Source organism: Pseudorca crassidens, chromosome 6, assembly GCF_039906515.1.
Source record: "Pseudorca crassidens isolate mPseCra1 chromosome 6, mPseCra1.hap1, whole genome shotgun sequence".
NCBI classification, from domain to species: Eukaryota; Metazoa; Chordata; class Mammalia; order Artiodactyla; family Delphinidae; genus Pseudorca; species Pseudorca crassidens.
This window is the reverse complement of record NC_090301.1, coordinates 66,539,114-66,566,617: the sequence shown is the minus strand read 5'-3', so window position 1 is coordinate 66,566,617 and position 27,504 is coordinate 66,539,114. Positions and strand designations below refer to the sequence as shown.

Here is a 27,504-nt window from a genome sequence, read left to right as displayed (position 1 = left end):
AACAAAATATAATTGTTTTATTTAGGTCCCATGGGAAGACAAAGCTGAATAAAACATAAATTGGTGGCAACTGGTTGATAATGTGCATGGGCTTTGCTTGATTTTAATAACTGATAATTTTTACAAAAAATAATGACAACTAATAATGAAGATTTACAAAGTAGGTTAATATAGACAGACTTTTAGATGGATGAATATGCCAATTCATTTATCAATGCTTTAGGGATTTTGAATTATAGCTTATTTCTGTCTGTCCGTCCCTCAAAATATGTCAGTTGTTTTCTATTTAATTCTGCCTCTTCTAACTATAATATTTAAATGACATTCAGTAAAGTAGGTATATGCCCTTTTTTGTGCCCTCCCTTACATCATCCCTCTGCCCTGCTTCCCCTCCCCCCCCACCCCCCTCCTGCACCTACTCCAACTACTCTTAAAAATAATGCAAAGTGGAGTCATTTATAGGATTCATGAGACCTTGTCAAGTCCCAGTTCTGGCGATTACAGGCTTTGTGACTTTACGTACAGTATATACCTTCTTTGGGTCTCAGTTCCTTATTCCTTACCCATCTAAGAGGATAGGTGATTTAGAATACAGCTCTGTGAACATAGTCCACCATCTTTATGACTTTCCACTATAATGAAGCTCTACAGAGTATGCATTCTGAATAAATCTTTTGTGTGTGGGTGTATTTGCTGAAACAAACTATTTTGATGATACCCTTTTCCTTTCTAAAAACGGTAAAAATATTTTCTAGTCATAACAATGGAGAGAACAAATAGCATAGAGGGAGCCCATGGGTGTAGAATGGGAAGTCTGGAAAACTCCATCTACTTAAAAGGATAAGAGGGTGCCATGTAACAAGATCAGAGGAGCTGGAACCAGGTGTGTTGTTGGCAGCAGTAGGTGGCAGCAGGAGCATGAACCTTGCTTTGGAAGCAGTTATTGGGAACCCTGACTTGGAGGTTTTCAACTGACAAACTAAAGAACATTGCCTCATTTTTAAGAACTTAGTAATTCTTACAGTGTAGTAGTTGCAAATTGTGTTACACAGTATGTACTTCACAATTAGGTCATATTATATATTGATGATATCACCTAATATGTTCTGATCCAGAGCACTGCCCAATTTCATCATATGGAAATAGGGCTTTGGAATGTTAAAGAAGATGAGTAATTCTTACTGCAGGCCGAGGTATGGGTTTCTGAGGTTTCTTGGACCCAAGTTTCTTCATTGCATTGTAATATTTTTTTTGTTCCTCTGTCATAAATATGTCTTGACCTCCAAAGTAAAGACATAGTATAAAACTGGTTACAATCCAACCTGTATTACAACAGTACTTTTACAAAAGTATTTCTGAGTCTCTCCTTTAATGCTTTTTTTTCAGTTTTTAAATGGATATTATCCTGCTTCATATAGATTTATCCTGCTTTTCCCTTTTATGTGAAATTCTGAGTACCTTAACATTATGTAAAACCCATAATCACATAAAACTCTGAGTACCTTAACATTATGTAAAACCCATAATCACATAAAACTCTGATAATCACATAAAACTCTGATTAGAATCAGGATTCTAATTTGATTATATTACATTTAGAAGGAGGCTCAGGAGTCTCAAATATATTTTCATGAAAGAAAAAAAATCTTAGTCATTTCAGTGTTGACAATTTTACTTCTTTATTCAACACTTTTTGAGCACTTCCTGTGTCTTAGACAGTGCACCCAGTATCAGAACTACATAGATATATAAGACACAGTGTCTATATGCAAACAAACAAAAACAACCCAGTACTGCAGAGATAACAATAATCTGTTTCTGAATCTGTTCCGAGATTCAGAAACAGGCTTTATATAGGGGAGTACTCTTAAGCTAGACCTTAAAGGATGATTAAGGGTTTGCTAGGCAAAGCACTTTAGGAAGAGAAAATATCCTATGTAAAGTCATGGAGGGAGAAGAGCATGCCTTGTTCAGAAAAGGGCAGAAAATCCATGTAGCTGTGTATGTAGCAAGTGATAGTGTTAATGGTGGGTACCTGAGGAGTAGGGAAGTGCATATAGAAAGTGTGGTGTGGAAGAAGATGAAGCAGGAAGACTGGGTGGAGATAATTCCTGAAAGGCTCTGTAAGCAAGGGTAAAGCATTGAGGCCCACTGGATGTTTTGAAGCAGTGGTCATATTTTTGAGTCAGAAAGACACTACAGCAGATCTGCAGAGGATGAATGTGGAGAGGAGCCACCAGTTAGAGGCTGGGCTCCTCTGCAGCTGAACTGACCACATAGTGAATGGAAGACAATTTAAAAATGATCTAACTCCGTCATGATTATGAGTGTCCTGGTTATTTGGATGTAAAACAGACAGAACCTCAGAATGGAGAAAGGTGAGAGCTGAGGAATACTTATCTTCTTTTTCTGTTGGTTGAAGTTATCTATGATGACACCAATGAATAGATTCAGAGTGAAGAATGACCCAAAGATGATAAAGATGACAAAGTATAAGTACATATACAGATTTTCTTCATATACAGGCTGAAGTTTAACCTAAATAATATTGAAAATATTAAATAATATTTAAAAACACAATAAATACTTGAGGTAAATTAAAAATTTGGTGAGTGTTGTTGCTTATTATAGAGTTATTTTTGCCTTGACCTGAGATACTGTTCTGCAAAAGCAATTCTTTTCTCAAGTTAGTATGACCTAATATAATGAAAATTTGTAATTTTACGATTGTTCTTAAATCTGTTTTCCCATTGTGGCTTACCTGTACCTATTCTTTAGAGTAAGTAGCAGTGGTATAAACAAGGCAAACATTTTGAACCTGTTATTAGTCTTACTATAATTTTTTTTGCAATATTTTCTCCTTGGGTTTGTAAATGCTAGCTCTTGGAGATAAGGCTTTAATAACAGAACATCAAATTCTAAGAGGAAAATTCAGCATAAACAGATATGTTCTGAGGAACTATTTTTATTCCTATTTTCTAAATTGAGTTTCCCTGAAACTTGCTTGCTTTTATCATGATATTTTTGGAAGCTGCTTCACAGACTCTGGTTTATCATACTCTCCAGGGGTAGGGAGAGACAAATTACTTGCCCACTGAGCAGCTTTCCCAATCTTAAGAGTCTCATTTACTGGACCAATCTGATTCTTCTAATCCATGCAGTTAGATATCCTTTCATATTAGATCTATAATAGACATATGTTAACCAAAATATCATTTATATTGAAGTGAATTGGCTTAAAAAGAGAATTTCTATATGCAGTTATAAATGTTCTGATTGCTTCTAATATAAAATTCTGGGCCTTTCAGTTAAATTATCACTATGGAAAAATCTAGTAGCTATAAATAGTATCTGAGTGAAACTTACATCTCGTGAATCAACAGCTGCATACATAATATCCATCCAGCCTTTAAATGTGGCCTGTAAACAACATATATTTGAATTCTGCATAAAAACCTAATCCAAGAATACACATTTTACCATATGAAAATATGATAGTGTTATTAAATATAACTTTTTGTACAATATTATGAAATATTCTACAAAGAGATTGAAATGGATTGAATGAAGAAATGAAATTGAAATAGAACAAGATTTTATTTCAAAACTGGAACTCTTTTTCTTTGTTTGTCTTGGAAGGTATTTTGTTTTTTTCTACACTAACATGTAACTAGGTGAAACTCTCATCTCAGTCTCGAATCCCTTTCAAAAGGTAAGCTCTATGATTCAAACCTCTTGTGTCTTTAAACACTCAACTGTTTTCATTAAATTCTTGATTAGTTAATATACTGTCAGTTAAGTCAAAATAATTAAATATTACACATTTTGAAATCTACTCCATAAGATTTGCATTTCCACACATAGTAGAACTATACTCCTTAGATCTTGGTACAATTATCTGTACATTAATCTGTACATTATCTGTATCTGTGTGTTAATTAATTAATACTTAGATTAATACATAGATTAATAATCTATACATTTAATTAATCACTACAATAGATACGTTATTATTTTAATACATATAATTGCTTCTTTGGCATTTATTGCTACAGAAAATTAAAAATGGTAATAGCACAATAACACTCAATAATAGAGTAAGAAAAGACAGGAAGCAGAAATATAAAATCACATTAAAACATATTAACTGAACACTGGGGAAAATACATTTTAAAATCACTGCAAAACATCTTCTTTAGTCAAGTCACGCTAATAGTACAGGTGTTATCATCAACTACTTTCGTGCTATCAGATATTAATCACTCAAAGAACATCAGAGAAATGATTTTACTTGAAACATTTTGAAAACGTATTCAAAACTCATAGAGTAGGCACTTACCACTTGAAGCAATGCGAGATAGCCAGCGCCAACATTATCAAAGTTTACTTTCACATTTTTCCACCGAGCTTTCTTGCCAAGAGCCTGACAATCACTCAAATTGTTAACTTCACTAACTTCAAACATGTTACCAGTTGTCGTGTTTACACAGTGGTAGAACTTGCCAGCAAACAAATTCACACCCATGATGCTAAAGATCAGCCAGAAGATGAGACAAACCAACAGCACGTTCATGATAGAGGGAATTGCTCCAACAAGAGCATTCACAACCACCTAGAAGAGGAGATAAGGATAAGGCAGCTTACAAATTGTTAAAATGGAAACCATTTCTTCCATTATTTATTCAATATAAAATGGGTGTGAAACGAGTTAAATAAAAATCTAGGTGGACAAGTTTGTTTCTTCTGATATTTTCTAGGACATATTCGGTAGGGGAAAACAAACAGTGACACACTAAAGAGCTAAAGGATTTAAAGAAAGCAAAATATGCCAAAGTGTGAAAAGAAATAAACAAAAACCTGATATAGTAAGATGGAGTCAGAAAATGTTTGTATGCTGGGGAAAAAAAGAAAAAAAAAAGATGTATTAAATACCAACAAGAAATAATCATCATTCAACAATACATGTTAACTTTCAGGTGTGTTCATGAATGATTGATTGAAAACATGGTTAAACAAACCCATTACAAATAAAGTATTAATAATGCCTTAAATCTGTATCACCAGATCAAGTTAACTTTTGATGAAGTTGAAGAATGGTATAAGGAATTTACAAGGTCCTTTTTCCCCATATTGATAATTCCTAATTTTAAAAAAGTATATTAAATTAGGAAATGAGATGGAATTTATCTCTGGACATAAATTACTGAATGTATTCCCATTATTATTGATCCAAATCTCTTAAATGTTCACTTCAGGGCACATGTTACTTCACCAACCCAGGCCAACCTATTTCATGAAGGAGAAATTCAGTCATCTTTCCTCTAAATTCAGAAGAGATTAATGTGTATTCTCAAATCTCTAGTGATTTGTATCTTTTCTTATCTAATTAATCTAGCTCATACTGGGACTATTTTGTTAGGCACTTATATTAAATGAAACGATTGTTTTATTTTAAAATACTGAAACATTATTTTAGAAATCAACACCAAAGAATTAATATCAAAACCTGAAATCCAAAATTGTAAAAATTTCTTATGCTACTTGAATCTTATTTCATTTAGAAATTGTCATATATATTATACTGAAACCAGGTTGTCTTGGCTCTAAAATGTGTGTAAAATGACCTCCCACAAGTTCTCTTATCATCAAATAAATGCATGCCTTTTACCATATTTTATACCTAGAATGTTAATTCTGCCATATGACAAAATTAAAAATGCCAAACTAGAATAGTTTTCAGATTAGAGTAAACTTGGAAGTTTTCTATTTTGTTCAATTGCTGTCTCCCCTCAAAAATGGATTATTCGGGCTTCCCTTGTGGTGCAGTGATTGAGAGTCCGCCTGCCGATGCAGGGGACACAGGTTCGTGCCCCGGTCCGGGAAGATCCCACATGCCACGGAGCGGCTGGGCCCGTGAGCCATGGCCGCTGAGCCTGTGCGTCCGGAGCCTGTGCTCCACAATGGGAGAGGCCACAACAGTGAGAGGCCCACATACCGCAAAAAAAAAAAAAGAATTATTCATATGAAACCATGCAGCCAGATGAAGGCTTAAATAATGTGAATGATGGTAAAAGATTGATGTGGAAAAAACTTGAAATTACATAATCATTTTTATTAACTTTATCTTGTCTTGTGACTTTATCAAGTAGCAATGAAAGAAACTTATAATGTAAAAGCAAGTATTTCTTTGCTTACAGTGCATCTGGAGAGTGGTTTCATTCTTCCTGGTGAGTGAATCTCAAAGTCAAAACTGAAGTGTTTTTATCACTTAAAAAAACCACCTCCTAACATAAAAGCCCCATGGCATAGAAGAAATTCAGTATCCATGTGCATTTGCAAGCTGGATTAAACAAAGCTGGCCTTTGTGCTAAATAGTATTTTGAGGGGCGTGGCAAGTAGATGTGTATATAAGTGTGTACTTTATGTTTAGATGCATAAAATATACACTAAGGAAGAGAGCTGGAGAGGAAAATACAAGTGCTAATGGAAAAAGTGAACCTCATTCAGAATGCTCATTTAAAAGGGAGATCTATGAAACAAACCCCAGGGGTTGCCTTCAATACTTAGTTAATTATCCTAACCCCTACTTTGGTTGCTTAGGATATATAGATTTTGTTAGAGGCTACAATTTAGTGTTGTTTTCTTGTACAACAACTTTTATTAGTGATATTAATTGAAGAAGTAGAGCATACAAAAACCATTCTATCTTTCATTCATTACTGGTAATTTTTTAGAAATCAAACTACCTACTGAGAGGAAGAAAAATCTCCTCCTAGGATGAATGTCAGTAGTAAATAATTATAAAATGCATAAGCAATGAAAAGAAATAAATGGCAACACATAGGTTTTACTTGTTGTGGAAATATCCTTGAACTGTCACCAGAAGACTTGGATTCTAGTTCTAGTTCTGCCACAAACAATTTTTGAGGGCCTATTTTAGTTTCAGGAGGCTAGGCTCAGTGATCCTTAGGATTTCTGCTTTGAAATTTTGTAATTCTATGAAATAAATATCAGAAGAGTATGGCAGCCCTCTGTATCTAAATCATTACCTACACTTAATTTTTTTTAACAACGCGTTTTATTTAATTAATTAATTTTTTGGCCGCGCTGTGTGGCATGTGGGATCCCATGTGACCAGGGATTGAACCTGTGCCCCCTGCGTTGGGACCTGGAGTCTTAACCACTGGACTGCCAGGGAAATCCTTACATTTAATTTTGACATGAATCATCAGAGAACCTGTATTTTTCTTACCCTCATGCCTTCAAACCGGGATAAAGCCCTCAGTGGTCTTAAAGCTCTTAATGTCCGTAGGGATTTGATGGCACCAAGTTCTGAGTAACCGAGAGCATTGGCTACCAAGCTAACCAAAGAAACCTAAAGAAGAAACAAATATCAATCAGTCCACCAAGAATATATCTATTCTTTAGTGCCGACCAAATAAAAATTCAGACATACCTTGGCAGCCTTCATATTCCACATAGTGCGATCATCTTACATTGCCAGCCTCATATCATATTATTGCTTTTCTTATCAGTGAAACTGGAGTCTTTGCCCATTTATATAAACATCTGTAAACCCGTCCAGTTAGATATTTTACCCATGGAGCCCTTTTCAACCTGTGCATACACCACTGATGATTTGGGATTTGATTCAAAAGCCATGTGCTCCACGGATCTGTGCTTAATATCATTGATTAGAAATCATGCTTTGCTTCCAAATTTATGTAATATCTTGGTTATGTGTATTGGAGGCATTGACCATGTAATAGAGTCAATAGGTTAGATATCTTCTCTCCCCTTCCAGGTCACATTAACTTTTTATGGGCTGAGATGAAGCATTTTTCTTTTAACGTTCCTAATAATGTCTGGTTGAATATGTTTTAGTCAATATATGTTGGATAAATAAAAAAAGAATAAAATATAACCTGGAAAAACATTTTATCAGACCACATAGTTTCATAGTAATGAAAAATATTTTATCTAAACTACTGGACTTACAATTTAAAATATAGTACCTCTCATTCAGAATGATAATACATTTTTCTGATATTTACACAAATGCTAAATTTTACTTAAATATATGAAAGGTTAAAGAAGACATGTCTCTTTTGGGAGGAAGAGACTTTATTTGCTTTTATTTTCTTTCAATATAATAACATTTATTGAAAATTTACTATATGTTAGGTTCTGTTCTGAGTGTCTTACATGTATAAATCTCAAGAAGTAGGTACTATTACTTTTGCCTTTTCACCAGTGAGGAAGTTGAGTTTCCCCCACACTCCCCCCTTCAAAAAAAAAAAAAAAGATGTACAGGTAGAAAGAGGTGAAGTTAGAATCCAAGTGATCTGACTTCAAAACCATATCTCAGCCTTTTTCCTCCATTATCAAAAATTCATCCTTAATCTGAACCACGGAACACAGAAAATGACTTGTATGATTATCTTCTCAATTCTTGCAAGGATTTTATATTACTAGTCCTCTTCTTGATGCATCGGAGAGAGGTTAATTTACTACATCCACTGGATGGCTTAAGGGTCATGGTGTAAAGGTGACACCAAAACCAGAACTGAGACTTTACAGGCAAATGGAGCCACTGTCCCCTCATTATTTAATTTAACATACATTTCGCAGAATTGAACAGAAAAATAAATGACTTGAATGTTAAACTTCACTAGTGGCAGTATAATTTATCGAGCTATTCATTTCTGTCTAGTGTTTGCTGCTACAGAAGAGTGGAAAGATGGGGAAAGTTATTATCAGAGAATGCACAGGCTTGTATATTCTGGGTTCATTTGCCTCCGGAAGCATTCACAGCTTTAAGTTTCTGGAGCTGCTTTCTGAAGACTTCCCTCATCTTCCCAACCAAGTCCTGAGACTTGGGCATTTAAAGGAAAGTGGCTGCAAATTTCTCAAGACCCTGATGTAAGGAAGCTCACGCTTTGAAAGGAAAAGAAAGGTAATGGTCAGAACCAGGAGGTTCTGGAAGAATAGCAAGTTTTGGGTTCAAATCTGAGAGGTACCACTTGCACACTGGGGCGGCTCTGTGTGTTGCTAGAGAAGCTGCATTTTAGTGAACTGCCCTCTTTTAATGGACTTCATGTCATTTTGTGTAGGACAAAAACTCATTGAGTTAAGTATTGTGAAAAACTTAATATGCTTTAAAGGCAATTTTGAAATAAATAATTTTAAAGATTTTCAACATACTTAAAATTGGAAGATGATGCCTTATGTTGGTAGGGTGCTTTAAAACTTACAGTGATCTTTTTCACTCATTATCTGTGTCTGAGAGTAGTCAAATGACTAGTCCAAGAAAAGGTAGCAAGGGGCAAGCACATAACTGGAATTTCTGTTTTCAAGTCCAGTGTGTTTCCCATCTCAGCAACTTTGTCCTTGACCTTTCAATACACAATGTTTTAATCTTAGTCTCTTATGCTAAACACAAAAGGCATTCTTCCTAATGTGTGCAAAGTGTAACAGAAACTCTTTGCCAAAAACTGAATTTTTAGTACAAATTTACATGATTCTAGATACCTTACTACCCAGAAAATATATGAAACCACAGGGGGTGGTTTAGTTGTCATCCACACCCTTCCACAGTCCTGTGGCAGTTGAGATTGAGAAGGAAGGGAATAATGCAGGAGGGAGTTGACGGTTCTGAAGAAGACCCTGGAAGTCCTGTGATTGTTTAATGAACTAAGTGATATGAATTTATTTCCCTTAAAATGGCTAAAGATAATTTTTTAAATTCAGTATAAGCAGTTAAAAGATTAAAACCATATGATCACCTCCATACATCGAGATGATACATTTCATTGCAAAGCCTTGCTTAATTTTTGATGGAGAAATTTAGAAGCATTCTCATTAAAACCAGAAATAAAAAAATATGTCCACTATCAACATTATTATTTAACACTTTCTGGAAAAAGAAATAAGAGCTATAACAATTAGAAAAGTGGAAGAAGCCATTATTTACATATATGTTATTTTTGACCTCAAAAAATCAGGGGAATAAAGTGAAAAACTATTGTAAACAATAATATAATTATTTTCGGTTGTAATATATTTTTTTCATATTAATTTTTTAAAGTTTATGTGCGTCTTTTGAAACTACACAAACTTTAAAATATTAACAAGGAAAAATAAAAGTATAAGAATAATCTAAAATATTGTTCTAAGAAGAAGAGCAATCAGAAAGGACAAATTTCACCTGATATTAAAGCTAATTATAGATCTGCAATAATTAAAGCTGTCATATTAGTAGACAAAGAAGTGAATTAAACAAACCCAAATTAGACGCAAGGCATACTGGCATACCAAGATTTAGCACATAGAAAAGGGTAGCATTTTAAATGAGAGGTGAAAGAAACAACTAAAATGAGAAGCCATTTTGAGGAAGATAGAATTGGAGTCTCACCTCACACCTTACACCAAAATAAGTTCCAGACTGATCAAAAGTTCAAACATAAAAATGGATGAAGAAACAAAACTCAAACAGTAAAGCTGAGGGAAAAAGCATGACAAAATGTTTTAATAATCTTTAAAGCAAATGGTCTTCTAAGCATGAGAAAAACCAAAAAGGGAGAAAAAGGCTGATAAATTTGACTAAACCAATATGAAAACATTTTCACATGACAAAAAAAAAGCTCAAGAGACAAAAGCCCAAATCAGCAAAATAGTCATACCACATGTGACAAAATAGTAAATTTCCTTAATGTAAAAGGAGGTCCTACAAATCAGTAACAAAAAGGTCATTAACCAAATAGTATGACATACAAATTCCCTCTAAACTTTCATTTTAATATATTTGTTTGAACAACATATTTATTTATACTCCTTATTGAAATTTAACTCGAAGGAAAGCAAAAGAATACAAAGAGAATGCAAGAGACAAGAAGGAAGAGAGTTTTAAAAAAATTCTGGAGTTTGAAAAAATAAAGCACACCGGAATGATTACTTTCTCAGCAGAGCAAAAGCAGCAGCAGAAACCCAAGTTCCTGAAGAAGTAAGTCAAATTGTTCCAATGGACTCTGAAAATTTCTGGACATGGAGGCCCTGTGTTCTTCTAAAACAGGCGGTAATGGATGGCATTGAAAACAGAATCGATTCAAAGTCTCTGTATAGGGAAGCTGGACATTCTTGAGTCCCTTCACCCACCCTTCTCCAGCCCTGCCAGAGAGCAGAATGGAGTAATACTCCTTCACGACTTACAAAGTAAAATCTGTGTTTGTTACAGAGGTCAGAACGTAGCAACAATAATCCACATTGTGGTTGGGTTTCCTTGTGAGACCACAAAAGCCTCTTTAATACATCATGCAATGGAGGGTTTTCCATTAATAGTACCATAGGGTTTAAATAGCATGTAGACTAACTCAGTATTTCCTAGAGAAGGGCACCTGGAGTTTCAGATTGCTAAGTGCATACCTCCTTCCTTCTACTCCAGAACAGTCGGCTAAGCAGCTTCTAAAATGGGGCTCAGGTGATGGTGAGGGAACAGGTACAAATCTTCCATGGAAGTGGTGGCAGAGGGCTCTTAACGAAGATGGGAGGTTGAGGATACTGGAGATGGCAGGGTTTGATCAGCTGGGATGGGTAACGTTTATAGTAGGAATAGAGTGAAGACCATCCAGTGTCTGAGAAGTGAAGAGCAGTTCGTATGCAATGTCAGTCAGGAATGAAAGTCCTTACACTTTTATGTAACGGAAGTCTGTAACTCAAGCCTGCCTCTTTGCTTTTGACATTCTCCTACTTTTATCTTAGGCTTTTATAGTTTATTTATTTGTCTATAACTTTTTACATGATTAGAAAATTCATAATGCTCACCAGACATGTAAAAGTGAGCATCTTGGTAATTATGGTATTTGTGGCAGAGGGAAACTGGAGATAATCTAAGTGCTCATTCCTGGGGAATGGATGAGTAAATTCTGGTGGTGCATCGCTGGGGACTGCACTGTGGCATGTAGACACCATGGGTTCCATAGGAATTTCATTGAAATATTGCAAACACCATTTTTAAAAAAATGAGGACTTTGAATCAGGTGATTTCTAAGTTTACTTCCTTGCCTGGAATTCCATAATTCAGTAATTTGAAGATGATTAAAGCAATATAATGCTATATGTTATTCATGTTGAGAAGATAAATCACAGTATCTTTACTAATGGAGGCATCATCTTTAATCAAGTATTCTACTGGTAAAATACTGGTAAAAGTGCTAGTCTGATTGATAGTGAGCATGATTACTTATGGGGTATATAATTGTGAATCTGTTCTTAGGTTTAATTATTGTTTTTTTCTAGGAAAATAGGAATTGTTTTTGACATTTTACTTAATGAACATATGTTATATAGTCACTTAATAGCTAAGTAATTACTCCGTGTCTCAGTTTCCTCATCTACAAAATTGGAATCATAACAGTGGATACCTCAGTGGTTGTTGTGATGATTAAATTAATTAAAGCAAAGGTTAATCATTATTAATATTATACATGAGAGCCCTTATCTGCCTTCAGTGTCACTGCTTGGAATCTTAGCAGTGATGAGCTGGTACGATATCCCATGGGAAGGCTTTTAGAAAAAGAAAGAGACATGTGGATCTTCCTAAGGGAGATACTTAACGAGGTCATGACTAGAGAGGCAGGGAGAACATTTATAAAGCAGCTCAGTGCTTTGTGACCACCTAGAGGGGTGGGATAGGGAGGGTGGGAGGGAGACGCAAGAGGGAGGAGATATGGGGATATACGTATACGTATAGCTGATTCACTTTGTTATAAAGCAGAAACTAACACACCATTTTAAAGCAATTATACCCCAATAAAGATGTTAAAAGAAATAAAAGCCATTGCTTGGTCTAGTTAGTCATTGTGATGTTGGTGTGTTGTTGAAGAGGAGGGTCCAGACCTCCAATTCATTTTTTAGTTGGTAATTTGAAGTAGAATTTGCTGATTGATTGACTGTGAGGGGTGAAAGAAAGGGAGAGGCTGAAGATGACATTTAGCTTAGCTTCATAAATATACCACTACCAGACTAAACAGGACATTCAGGAAGAAATGCATGACTGGAGGGAAAAAGTAATGAATGTACTCAGTCAGGAGGAGGATCAGTAGAATTATCTAGGAAGCAATTAGAAATGTGAATTGGGGTTTAAGGGAAGACCAGTATTGGCTAAAAGTCATAATCTTTTAAAAACTGGAATATAGAATTTATGCTATTAAATTAACAGGATTATCTCTTTAAACATAGCCAGTGAAAAATTTTTCTTATTAATAAATTGATAATGCTAAAAGAATTAAATTCTTCCTGAAAAGGAACAAAGTGAGTCATTCCTATTAGGAGACATTTGTAGAAAAAGCCAAAGCACATACTAGACTGTTTACATGGAAGTATGTTTGAAGAGAGATCAGAAATTGATATGAAATGACAATAATTTATAGCTATTCAGTTCCTTTACCTCAAAGTTTTTAAGTTAATCAAATATTTCCACAAGAGCTCCAGGTGAAATTCAAGGCAGGTGTGTACATATTAGTAAGGCATCTTATTGTTTTCATTCACCACCACCAAAGGCAGCCACCTTCAGAGTGTAATGTGGGAACTCTTTGACTAGTGCAACATGACATTTTACGTATATCTGTGCTCTGTTGAAAAATATGGGGCAAAGAAAGAGCACAGTGCTAGACAGAGGTACCTCTGACCTAATAGCTGTGTGACATCTCTAAACCTCATTTTATCAGTAGCAAAATAGAGATAAAAATAAGAATTACATCACAGGATTGTTATGAGGATTAATAAATACTGTATAATTAAAAAGAGATACTGATAATGAGGTTGGTAATGTAGGGGTTAGGAAGCACAGTCATTAGAGCCAGACTCCTTGGTTACAAAATCCAGCTTAGCCTCTTCCTTATTTACTGTGTTTACAAGTAACAACTTTTCTTTGTCTTAGTTTCCCCATCTGCAAAATGAGAATAATTATGGTTTCTAACTCATAGAGTTTTGAAGATTAGATGAATTAACATGTAAAGTGATTTTAGCAGCAGTTGTACACAGTAAGCATTAAATCAGGGTTACCAATTTTCTTTATTATTATTAGGTAAGGCTCTGAATTAGTGCTGTTCCCACAGTAAGTGTTCAGGACTAGGCATCTTATTGTGGCTACTAATATTAATAACAATTCTGGCTTCATTATTGAGGATGCTGATATGTCAAAAATAAATGTCAAGAACAGCCAGGATCACCTGATTCTAGAGGTTGATGGCAATTGTAAATACATACTAGAATCAGAAAATGTCCCTATTCTGGTTTTGTTCACTTCAGCAGAGCAGCTGATGAGGATTCTAAGGAGCCCTTGAGCAAGCAGGATGTCTGAGTAGCAGACATCAAGCATCTCATTTCAACCACATCAGCAACCTGTGCTGTCTCTAAAGTGGAAATCACTTGTGGACAATAAATATTTCATGATGGTTGAATCTTTACCAAGAGTGTGTTTTGGAAACATTAGCACCTTAGGATAATTTAGAACCAAATTTGAAGTTGTCATGATAGATGCTCAACGAATTTTCTTAGGGATGACACTTATGCAAAAATCCATAAGGACCGCAAGAAATGTGATTTTTTTTCAATAAATTATGATCACATGTTTAATTCATTCTATGGATAATAATAGCATCTAAAGTATAGCTTGTATAGTTATAATACAGGATAGTTTGGTTTTCATATGAATATAGTATATTTTGCCTTTGGATAGGAGAAAATAATTATACAGAGTTAGAAAAAGTGGTCCATCTAGTGTGCGATTCTGACAACAAAGGCATGGGTTAAGTTGTCCTACTTGATTCCAACCTGAATTATCATACTTGCTGTCTCTATCTCTTCGCCTCCATTCTTCCTCAATCTTACCAATATTTCTAGTACTTTATCCCCATACTTCCATGAGACATCTCTTAACTATGACAGCAATGACGTCCATTCTGCCAAATCTAAGTGTCATTTCTCAGTATTCCTGTCACTTGACCTCCTTGCAGCCTTTTGATCACAAAATTGATCACCTCTCCTTTGGAAAAACCCAACTATCCTCCTCTGGGCTTCTGTGATACCATGTATATTTTGTTTTCCTTTTTCTTCTAATTGCTACTTCTCAATCTAATTTACTGGTTCCTTCTCTTTTGCCCAACTTCTAAATGTTGAAGTGTCTCCAGAGTTTGGTCTGGGCTCTTTTGTTTGTCAGCCTGCATTCTCTCCCTAGGTGAGCTAATCCAGGTTCATGATTTCAAATGTCATCTCTTTCCTGATGACTGCCAAATCCATAATCAGGTGTTAGATTCTCTTCAGAACTCGAGACTTGGGTAAAACTCACCGTGTATTCTTGAATGTCTAATTGGCATCTCAAACTTAGTACATCCCTCTTCCACCTACCATCTGCTTGCCCTGTCAAGCCTGTTTTCTGATCTTATCCATTCCAGTTAATGGTTTCATCTTCTACCCATTTGTTCAGATTGAAAGAAACTCTGTTTATCGAATTCTCCTTTTTCTTCATGTCATACAGCCAGTTCATCAGTAAGTCTCATTGCCTTAGTCTAAGACATAATCTTCTCTTTCCTAGATTATTAACACAGCTCCCTAATTGGTCTCCCTGCTTTGACTTTTTTGCTGTTCCTTCACCATAGCCAGATGTGATAATTTAAAAACAGTAGAACAGATCCCTGCTCACCCTTTCTCCCTTGAGTTTCCCATTGTAACTGTAATCAATATACATTAAATTACATAATATGTACAATATACATTAAATTACAGTAAAACATGAACTTCTTACCATGGCCTCTAGGTGCCTTTCTGAATTCAGTGTCTCTTGCCCGTGTTTCATCACACACAAACACAACAGTTTTCCTTCTGTCTCTTGAATGTCCCTGGCTTATACTTCGGCGCCTTGAGATTGTTCTTTTCTATTCCCTCAGGTCTTCAAATAACTGTCCCATTGTTATAGACTGAATGTTTATGTCCCCCCAAAAATTCATATGTTGAAACCTAATCCCCAGTGTGAAGGTATTTGGAGGTGGGGTCTTTGGTAGGGTATTAGGTTATGAAGGCAGAGCCCTCATGAATGAGATTGGTGCCCTTATTTATAAAAGAGAGCTTGCTTACCCCTTCCTGTATGTGAAGACACAGTGAGAAGACTGCTGCCTATGAATCAGGAAGCAGGCTCTCACCAGACACTGAATCTGCTGGCACTTTATTCTGGGACTTTGCAGCCTCCAGAACTGTGAGAAATAAATTCTGTTGTTTACAGGTCACTAAGTCTATGGTATTGTGTTACAGCAGCCCACAGGTACTGAGACACTATTTCTCATCATTTACCTTCTCATCATTTACCTCATCAAAGACACCTTCCATAGAGACTCTGGGTAAAACTCTCCTGCTCCCCACTCTGCAGTCATTCTCTATCCTGTTATCCTGTTTTCTTTCATAGTAGTGATCACCATCTGCTTTTATCTTATTTTTGGATTTTATTTGTTTACATCTTTACTGTCTGTTCCAGTCTCTCCTAGAGTGTTAGATCCTGTATATCTAACAGTGCTTGATTTGTCTTGTTCATATCTTCTTTATCTAAAATAGCATGTGGCCCTTATTAGGTGCTCAAAATATTTATTAGATCAATGAATGAATGTTAATGGAGGTTGGAGAGATAACCCAATACCTTTACTTTTAGGTAGGGAATTGAAGATAGATAAATTTTACATAGATAAATTTCTCCAGGTTTAAAAGTGTATTTCTTCTGGTTTGAAGTTACTTCACTTATACTTCAGTTTTGGGGGTTTTGCTTTGGTTTGTTTTGAGCTTTCTGTGACTGCTTAGTTGGTATAGCAATCTATCTTATGGACTGTGAAACCCTTTTAAGTATGTTTTACTTGTACTTTCAAAAACTGTTTTAACTGTTTACTTTAGCTTATTGGACCCAGTGGTCTGAGAACAAGTTGTTGGTTGAGGTTACATGAATTCACATATTTTAGTCCCTGCTTTGGGAAAAGAGGAAGATAGATCCATTTAAGATTACATAACTTGCCCAAAGGTACTCAGTTCCATTTTACTAATTTAAACTTACTAAAAGGGAAGTAATTTGGGGGGCACCATTCTTTGACATTATTCTGTAGCTAACTAAGTGTCTATATTAGCTTTCTAAGGATTCAAACATGATACAAAACCTTGGCAGATTTTTGCATCACATTTATTTCTTCTATATGAGGGAAGTACACGGACTTAAGTACAATGTAGTAAGTGTTTCAGTGAATGTAAAATTTTCAGTTAATGAAAATATTTTAGTAAATTTCAGAATTTTCTGGAGAAGTTCTATCACATTTTTAAGTGATCTTCATACATGACAAAAGTTTTTTGAACCAGAGACTATTATGTGTTTCGTGTCCCATCATTTCAGGGAAAAGCTGGAGATCATAAATGCTGAATTCCAAAGCCAGTATGAAAATATAAATATAACATTTGTACGAGTTAGATAAGAAATCTGTAGGGTAAAGGAGCACTGAATTGAGATTTAGGAAATTAGGACACTAATCTCAACTTTGTTACTAAGTAGTTGTGCTATCTAAGGAAAATTCTTCAAACTGAGGCTTTAGTTTACAATAAATTGTTTAGAAGACTGTGTAGAATAGAGCGTAGATATTCTTTAAGGTCCGTTCAATCTGCAGAATATGAAAATATTAAACTTCCCTGTTTGGAAGCTTTTCAGGACAGTATTGAGATTCATCTCTATTACTCATTAAAGACCAGACACGGGAAGTTGGAAGTCATTTCTGATCTATTAATAGTGACTTGGCACCAGATTTCGTCTCAACTCAAAGGGTTGAACACATTTTGGTTATAGAACTTCGAGTATGTATGTATGGGAGAAAGGGGAGTAGAATTTAGATAGGCCCACACTTGTCAAAGACGATAAAAAGAATGAATGCACACATAATGACAATCATTGATTCATAGTGGCAAGCGTTAGAACTAAAAATTAAGTGCTTTATAATTGCTGGGAAACAGCTAGAGATAGTGCTTAAAGCACCTTTTTGAGGTGGAGGAGGCTGAGAAGCCTTGTGCAATGGAACATCACAGACTACAAAGGACCAGTTGACTCTCATTTTGCCCCAGTGCCTGTCCATTGCTTGGAATAAAAAAGTAGGCTGCAAGTCAGACAGGTCTTGTTATTGGCAATGTTCCTGTGACTGTTCACCTCAGGGTAATCAGATTCAGAACAGGGCTTCTACACCTATCTCTTTGCATGGTAAATATTTCATTAGCTACTGAGATATCTAACTACTGATTTAAGAATGGAAATACATTTTATTGTCTCTGTGGGTTTGTGGCTGAATGAATACAGTGAATAGGTTATTTTAACATTATTTAGTAACATACACTCTAGTAAGGGATTAGAGTACAATTCTGACAATTCCTGGCCCCAAATATGTCTTGATTTTGCCTCCTGGAGATATTTTTTTTCAATTGAACTGTTAATAAGCTAGATCTGTCAATTAACAGATTTTTAACTATTCCTTACCTTGAGATCCTTAATTTTCAGAAAAAGAAGAGCTATTTGCTTGTGGCCTAGAACAACTCTCTCTGTGTTTTCTCTTACCACTGTCCACATTTTTAGGACCTTTTCTACTGCTTTCCCTTGAGACTTACCTCATTTTTGCATTTTTTTGTAGTTTTTTAAAAAGATAATTGCATAATTGTGTCAGAATTAGTGAAACTAGGGTCTAATTAAAGTCAAGGTTTTAATTATAGAAATATATGAAATGTCAGACTTGCCTCTTTTAAGAATAATTTCATAAAAATCACTTAGGATACTTACATCGACAATCAAGAAATCTAGCCAGCACCAGGCATTAGTGAAATAGGTTTGAAATCCATAAGCTACCCATTTGAGAAGCATTTCCAGGATGAATATATAAGTGAAGACCTTGTCAGCATATTCTAGCATGGTTTTGATAGTTTTTCGTTGTTCAATGTATATATCTTCAAAAGCCTGTGAATCAAGAATGCTTTTATTTTATTTGAATGGCTTGCCTCCACCCAAATACTTGATAAAATTCTTAGTAGAATGCTTGGCACAAAGCACTAATTTGATAAATATTGGCTAGTATCAGACAAATGTGGAACCAGATGAAATCTAAAGACTAAAACTAATGGAAAATGTTGGCAAGAAAACGTCAGTATCTTTACTGATTTAGTTTGGGCTTTCTTCTCTGCCTCTCACCCCAAAATCTGTATCTCAATTACTTCTACAAAGACATGCTCTTAGAGAAGTAATATGAACTCAGAAAATATCTAGAAGTTCTGTTAACGAGGGATAGACTTGGCCTATTCCAACCTTACTTTCATCAATTCTCTGAATGATCTGGCTCATTTTGAAAGAATAAATTGATTAGACATAAAAAAATACACTTTTAGTCCATAAATATTACTATGATTATTTGGGAGAACTGGATGGGATTTGACATGGAAGGTAATGTAGTTACAGAATGTCCCTGGAAATGGTTGTCTCAGTAAGGAAAACATCTGTTAGAAAAGCACCAGACGAGAAATTCCATCTGGCTGCTCATGGTTCTAATTTATTCTGTAATGAATTTTGCATAGTTAAACCCTGGGTGCCAAGCTCTGCAAGGTACAAATACACCTCTTGTTTTGCTCCTTAAACTAAGTGTATGCTTCTGGTATTTTTGGAGATAACCTGTTTCACTAGAACCTGATTCTTGCCAATAATGCGTTACACTTACCAAAGCACCACTACTGAGAAGGATCATGAAGACAATGAAAGTCTCAAACCAGTTGTGTTCAACAATGCTGTAGCAGGTTTTCCGCAGATTCCACCAGACTTTTCCTTTGCCTTCTTCTGTACTTACTTGACAGAATGGAAACTTTTTAATACATCCTAAAAGATAACATTAAATATAATAAATTAGAAATATATATTTCAATCTTAAATAGGAAGAAATAAACTTTGTTCCTCCCTCCCCAGTCCTAGTCTCAGATCATCATTTTATACAGCAACTGGCTACTTCATCCCTTAGTTATCTTCAGCATCCCTCCTGTATAGTGAATCATTCTCAGACTTACATATCAGCCAGCTACCTAGAATCAAAGAATTACTTTACCAAGAGCTGCTTGAGTATAAATGGTTCCATTCTTTAACCCTGCTTAGGATCTGTCTTTGCCTCAAGGCCAATCATGGACAAGAACATCTCTCAGGTTTGGGGAAAAACTGCATATTCAAATTGTTTATTCATTTTTTGATGTGATCCTGGATTTTTACACACTTCTTTTCACACAGAAAATTCCCCTGTCTCCCAAGGTATCATCCACTGTCAGTTTTCCCAAGCTATTTATTTTCAGCCTCAGTGCTTTTCTTAGTCACACCTATGACTCATCTTGTCAGTCAGTATCTCTCTTCCTTTGTCCTACCTCTCTTAGCTTTCATGTTATTTCTAAACTTCCATCCACTCTTCTGCTCTGAGTTACTACTTATGGGATTCAATCCAATCACACTGAATCAGCAAACCTTTATTGATTTGTGTGCTAGCCACTGTACTGGTCACTGTGAGAATAACTGCTGGTCTCCCTGACAAGGCTCTAGAGCACATCTATATCCCCAAACAGCTCTGGTCACAGCCCAAATTAACCACATTTGAAACTGTTAGAGATGGAGTGTAATTATTGCAGCATCTATAAATCAAATCACAACATTGCCAATGAGGTCTGAAGGGATTGCTTTATCAATAATGAGATGATGTTCCAGAATGCCATTTATCTTCTAGGGTTCACTTCTCCACATTCTGGAGGATGAAAAAAAGGACGTGTCAAATTATCTTAATTGTCCAGGCACAGTAGCTGCTATAGTATAATCAGGAAATACAGATAAATTAACTTTTTGGAAGAAAAGAGGAAAACAAAGATAAATATGCCTTCACCATTTCATTGAAATATTTCCTTCAAATGAGGTATATTTAGTCTCTGTAAGGAAAGAAGGGAGATTGCATTTAACCATATTAGAGCTTGTTTACCTTCAGTAAAACAAGCTTCTGGCTTAAGGTCTTCCTCGGGTTCAATTTCAGCTTGTTCACCTTCTCGGGGCAGAGCAACATCAACTGTACTTCCTTCAGATGAGCTGATTGCATTTAATTTCTGGAAACAAAATCGCATTGCAAAGATGTGATTTTTCTCCCCTTTTATTCAGCTAATTTGGAAATGCTCTGTGATGGTGTGAAAAAATGATGGTGGTAGTGATAGCATTTGACTCTGTTAACAGTACTGATAATAGTGTACTAATAATTTAACATACTTGAAGTCCTATTGTTTAAAACAATGTAACTACTAAGTTGATTCAGACAAAAAATGGTTAGACAGCATTCAATGTGGGTGATTTGGAAGGGAGTGATTTTACTGATTAACTTGTTTATGATCTCTATTTGTCTATGGATGCCATATGAAAATAATTTAATACATCAACACTCAGGCCAAATCAAGAATAGTTTGATAAAAGTTTGGTATGCTGACATTCACTATTGATTATATTAATTAAAATGCTTCAAATCAAATTGTAATTTCCACTCTTCAATGGAAATTTTCAGAGGGCAAAGAACATTACCAGTTGTCTGTAACTACTGTCCATGTTTCTGTAATTTTAGAAAGGAAGAGTGGCACATTAACATTAGTCACAGTCATTATAGTTCAACTTTGAGCTATATTTTTCTCTGGCTTACATAATTTTCTTTTTACTTTACTAGCAGAAAAATGATAGATCTCTCTTTCTCTTTCCCTTTTTTGAACTGCTTAAATGAATTCAATACTTGCCAAAGAATTCTAAGCGAAATGGAAATTTCTTCATAAATGACATTGTTCAAAATCTGTATAGACTTTCATTAGGAGCATATTCCGAATTCAACATGTGATCAGGCTGTGAATTTTTCCTTTAAAAAAATTATTGTGACATGCCACGTGGCTAGGAAGAGCCACTTTAGTGTTGCAAGAATAAATATCTAATAAGTACTCTGATACCACTTGGGATGACATTATGGATGTGCAATGCTTTATGAAAAGTGATGCAAAGATATGACATACAGCACAACCCAGGGAATGTAAAACTTTTAGAATGAAAGAACATGGACATGTTAATGGTTTCAAAGGCCCCATTAACTTTAGTAGCTGAGTGATAGGGTCACTCTGCCCTAACCCTCTGAAAGAGTTAATGTGTTACTAAAAAATACCTGGATAACTCCCTAAGCATCAGTCATATTGGAGGAAATTTGGCTCAAAATTCTTGATTTTTTGAAATCACCATGCAAATGTAGTTTAATACTTTATAACGTGAACATGGAAGAGTAGTGTCCAGATGATATTTTCTGTGGTATTACTTTGAGGGTGACGTTAACCATGTCCAATTAAATATATTATGAAAGTTACCCTAAGTCAAAATATAATTCTATAATAAAATGTCTCCTAGTCTGGAGTATGCTAAAGAGAGGCTAGGCCATCGATTATGGCCTATGGTTCTTAGGATCATTAGAGTACAAGAATTTTTACCATTAAAATCCTCTACTTTTTGGAGAGGTGGAAGGTAAAGACGTATTTTATTCTCTCAGGATTTTTCTGCTTCTTACAGCCAGAATATCTTTATTCTTTTAAGAAAATCCCAGGAAAGCTACTGCTGGATAGAATTGCAGCAGCCTCTGGTATAACCAAGAAAATACTAGATAATTCTTCCCTTCCAATTTCATTGGTGGTTTATGAGTTGGACACTCTGACATTTGATGAGTGGCAGCAATAATATCCACTGTATAAATAAAACCAGTAAGAAACCAAATTATTTTGAGGTTAGTTATAAAAAGCTTCATGTTTCTTCTTCCTTTTGGCCAATCCAAGCTGAATAATTTCTTCTGAGCCTGGTCACGATCCACCTTTTCCATGAAGCCTTTCTTTCTTATGATTTCTCCATGCTAAATTTTATAGAACGTTTTGCCCATAATACTTGTTTGCTTTGACCAAATAGTCTCATAAATATATATATATATAAATTATATATATACATAAAATTGTATATTTATGTACATATATACATATATATTAAAATGTACACACATACACAAATATACATCTATACACCAAAAGATTCAAGCATAGAATAGACACTAAATGGTTATGTTGAATTTATGAAAAATGAATAATTGAATGCATTTTGTTATTACTCTTATAGAGAGAATTATAGCGTTTAGATAATTTGATCTCTTCATTTTGATATGTAACTCAATTGTGGCCTTTGCAGAAGTCTGTTTAGTTGTATTAGAAAATGAATTTTCTTAATGAATAGGAATTATTAATGATATTTTAGTGATAAAAACACATATTTCCAAAATGTTTCTCTAAAATATTGGCAGACATTCAATAAAGAAATCTGAAGGAAGAAAGTTATAAGTATATATGTATACACACGCAAATACACATATACTTTTCCATTTGAAAACTTTAGAAAATATACTCACCCTTCACTTCTTATTTACCACTGTTAATACAGTTGTGAAATGTTCAATTTTTTGCATTATAATTCTCTGCCATGTATTACACAAGTGTCTTATATTTAAATACAAATATTTAAAGCAAATCCTTTACAGCACAAGTGATGGTAGCCATTAATCTGAATGGCAATTGTATCCACCATTTACCAAGTATCGACCTCTGGATGTATCTTTGTTATTGGAACTGTCTTTAGATTGTAAACTTTTGTGAATGTGTTTAGTATGTTAAAATACAAATAATTTCAATTTTCTAAATAGCTATGGAGGTAATGTACATTGTAAAGCAGAGAGGGTCCGTGTGTGAGTTAGTTTACCTCTATCTGCCTGGCATTATGAAGCATAGCATGTCTTTTGAAAACAGACAAGGAAAAAAACTCTGCATGTATTCTGCTCTTCTCAAATGAGCAGAACCAATTTTACATGCGGAATTTCTTCACCGTTATCCAGGAGTTTTTCTGATTATAAGGATAAGCTCATTAACGTTATGCTCTGCAAAACTCCTTAAGGAATGTTTAGACAGAGACTTGATGAATCAAGGTTTAAAAAATAGTTGGTAGGCTAGTGTTTCTGCCACTGAAAGTGTTTTGTGGGAGGCTCCTTTTCCTATGAAAGTTGGCATAAAGTTAATTCCTGCTAGTTGGAGAGTCAGGCTTATTCATGGTATAATCTTCATAGGCCACATTTTTGTCATAAGAAGGTACATATACTTTATCCTATGAAGTTATAAAAATATTGTATCAACTACATAAACATTTTAAAGTTGTGAATTTACCTACATTTATAAATTAAAGCTTAGACTGTGTTCTTATTAAGTTACAACAACTTACCAATTAAGATATACTGCCTGATAAGCTTTAGTCACTGGAAACATAAAGAATTTTACTACTGTATTTTAAAATTTTGAAATTTAGATCCTAGAAAACTACTTAAGCATTTAAAATTCTGTACATGGATATAATACTATCTTCATAATCTAAACATTTCTAATTAAGTTCAACATTTTGGCATTCATACTCTGGTAGAGGGTAGTTTGTCATACATTTTGTCATAACCATACCAAAATGACTTCCAAATTTTATTTAAAAACACATAACTGATTTAAAAGCAGGTGACTGATGATAAATACAAAGAATAACTTACTTTCTTTAAATTGCCATAGCTGTGCTACTAAAATGATAAAAAAAAAAGATACCTGAAATGAAATTTTCCACATTAAGGAACTTGATGACTATACTAAATAACTAAAATTAATACTTGTTCTGAAGTAGTTATAAAAATGTAATTAGGTATATAGGCATAACAGTAGAAAGCTTCCATATAAAACCACATAATACAAGCTCATCACTTGTTTTCTTGTACTGTTTTCTCCCTATCCGTCCAATATTTTATGGCACTTAAGGCTAGATTCTTCCATCCCTTGTAGAAACTACTGAGTCTACAGAGGGATGATGACTTATGCTCTACAAATGCACACTGGAAAGCAGGTTTGAAGATGCAACATTCTCCAGGCCTAATTCAGCCACAGGAAGCATGCCTGGCTGAAGCAGAAGCCCGGCGCAATGCTGTGGAAGCCGCACGCTGGTCCAAGAACCATGTTCTCAAAGACATGGTACCTGAATGTGAAGTTTTCAAGGTTAGCTGCAAATACTACTTGTAAGAAATGACAGAATCAGCACCCAGAAAGGCCATTTTCCCCTGATAACATGAACTTATATAGAAATCCCCCCTTATGGCGAATATTGCTCAATTTTTATCCAATTAAATAGTGAAATTTAACTTTCAGAAATGGAAGAGAATGTTAGCAACTGGCCTACTTCCACCGAAATGCGCTCACATTTCATTTATTTTCAGTCAGCTATCAAATGTTTGACTCTCACAAACTGCTATATGATTCAAAAGGCAAAAATAAAAGATTCAGCCATTACAGACTGCCTTTAAAATCTAGCCATTTCTTTCAGAATTTCTGGGTTTTGTCTTGAAAGTAAAAGAAGAAAATCTTTTGGTTACACAATCTATCAGGGCCTTAGTCTGATCTTTTGGATATGTATATCCATATCTTGACTGATATTTCATTTGAAGGACAGGTAGCCACACAGTGAGGTCACTGGACTGCATATCCAAGGCAGGAGGAACACGACTAAAACCAATAGCTCTTTTTTTCTGGACCACTTATTGAATGGTTAAAAATACAAACCATCTCTATTTAGTTTGGCCTTAACATATTTTAAATGTGTAACACCCCTGATGCACCTTTTATTTTAAAAGAGCCTTACTACGAACATAATATAGGAAACTGACAATAATTATATGGTAGTTGAAGAATAAGGTAAAAGGACATCCAGCAGGCAAAAGAAAAAGCTGGTTTACGTTAAGAAGATAATACAAAATTTCCATCTAAACTTGCCTTAATTTTTATTTCAGCAGAAGTACACTGAAGCACCAAAACCTTTCTCTAAAGGTCGAGATAGGTTTAAAATGGCTATTCACACTCCCATCTGTGCCACATTCAGTTTCTCAGAGAGCATTTGGAAGACACTGAGAACGTAACAGAAATAGGAAGCTAGAGGTATTCTCCCATTGCTCTCCAGATTCTGAAAACGGAGCACAGGGCCTTTTCTAGAAGGGTACGTGCTTGGGACCTTAGTCAAGCATCATTTTCAAAGTTTCCATAACGACTTTGAAAAAGAGGGAATCCTGTTATAAACATGGTGTAAAAGATAATTTTCCAGTACCATTTAATTCTGCCCTGCTTGTGAAGAAAAAATAATCAGATTTTCTTCAATGACTAATAATCTTGTTTTACTCCTAAAACTAAAAAGTCATTTTAAGTAAAATTACATAAATCACCAGGGGCTGTATTTTAGAAAAATTTTTATTTATAATTTTATGTCTGAATTTGTTTCATTTTACAGCTAATTCTCAGTTATCCCTAAAGAAGAAGAGAGTATGTATAAATTAAACCTACAGACAAACCCCAAGCTCTAATTAGGTTTTTTTTTTTTCACCAAAAGCCTTGAAAAGTGCTAATACTCATGAACTTTTCACTTTTGCTTTTTAATTTGCCTTCAAGAACACTCACTCTGGGGAATTCCCTGGTGGTCCAGTGGTTAAGACTCAGGCTTTCATTGCTGTGGACCCGGCTTTGATCCCTGGTCAGGGAACTAAGATCCCACAAGCCGTGTGGTGTGCCCAAAAACAAACAAGCAAGAACATTCACTCTGGCTGTGATTCCAGTAACAGGAGAAAGTTGAGTCAAGAGAATAAACTAAAGATTTATTTCATCCACAAACCTACAGCAATTTTTGGAGATATCCTTTATTCCTCATAAAACTATAATCAATAATTAATAATCCAAAGTAGGAAATTTTCCAAGTCTCTTTTTTGCCTGCTCAGTTTTGGGTAGAACATTTAGGGAGAAATTAATGTAGATCAGAGAAATTTAAAAAAATGGGTACACTGAACCAATTACTTAATATTAAGATGCAATGAACTTTTCCTACCCTGTATCATGATGCTTTTCATTTTTTAATTACAGTGATCATTTAGGGTTTGGCAGACACATGACTTAACAACTTCCCCAAACTACATGAAAATCCAAGATATGTAGTGCCCAAATGTATACAGACTATGGCCCTTCATATCCAAAATCTCATGATCACCTTGCTCTTTTTTTTTTAATGGAGGCTTTCCCCCAAAACATGAAAGCAAACATTTCTATCTGGAGCACATGAATTGGATGGGTTGAAAATTATATTCACAGATCTGAATATAATGATCTGAAAATGGCAACACTGTCAAACAAACCCTGTGAGGCTCATTTTGGTAATACAGTTTACTTATAAGGGCTGAATCAACAACAGCAAAAAGTTGTGGTCTTATTTTAATGAAATAAAAGCAGAAAAAAAAATGCATCCTCTCAAGTTCTTAACTATTTTGAACTTTAAACATT

The 27,504-nt window shown here is 34.9% G+C and overlaps 1 protein-coding gene across 6 annotated transcripts in view; it reads right to left on the bottom strand.

Annotated features, from left to right (window-relative positions):
- The window catches only part of SCN3A (sodium voltage-gated channel alpha subunit 3), a 111,145-nt gene that overhangs the window by 4,215 nt on the left and 79,426 nt on the right, over nucleotides 1-27,504 (bottom strand). For all 6 annotated transcript variants that reach the window (XM_067741696.1, XM_067741692.1, XM_067741694.1 and 3 more), the window contains 8 exons: nucleotides 21,048-21,168; nucleotides 19,764-19,918; nucleotides 18,839-19,012; nucleotides 7,253-7,375; nucleotides 4,340-4,612; nucleotides 3,367-3,420; nucleotides 2,401-2,538; nucleotides 1,183-1,287 (listed from right to left, as the gene is read on the bottom strand). In XM_067741696.1, coding sequence (XP_067597797.1) covers nucleotides 1,183-1,287; nucleotides 2,401-2,538; nucleotides 3,367-3,420; nucleotides 4,340-4,612; nucleotides 7,253-7,375; nucleotides 18,839-19,012; nucleotides 19,764-19,918; nucleotides 21,048-21,168 — 1,143 coding nt within the window. The remainder of the gene's footprint in view (nucleotides 1-1,182; nucleotides 1,288-2,400; nucleotides 2,539-3,366; nucleotides 3,421-4,339; nucleotides 4,613-7,252; nucleotides 7,376-18,838; nucleotides 19,013-19,763; nucleotides 19,919-21,047; nucleotides 21,169-27,504) is intronic.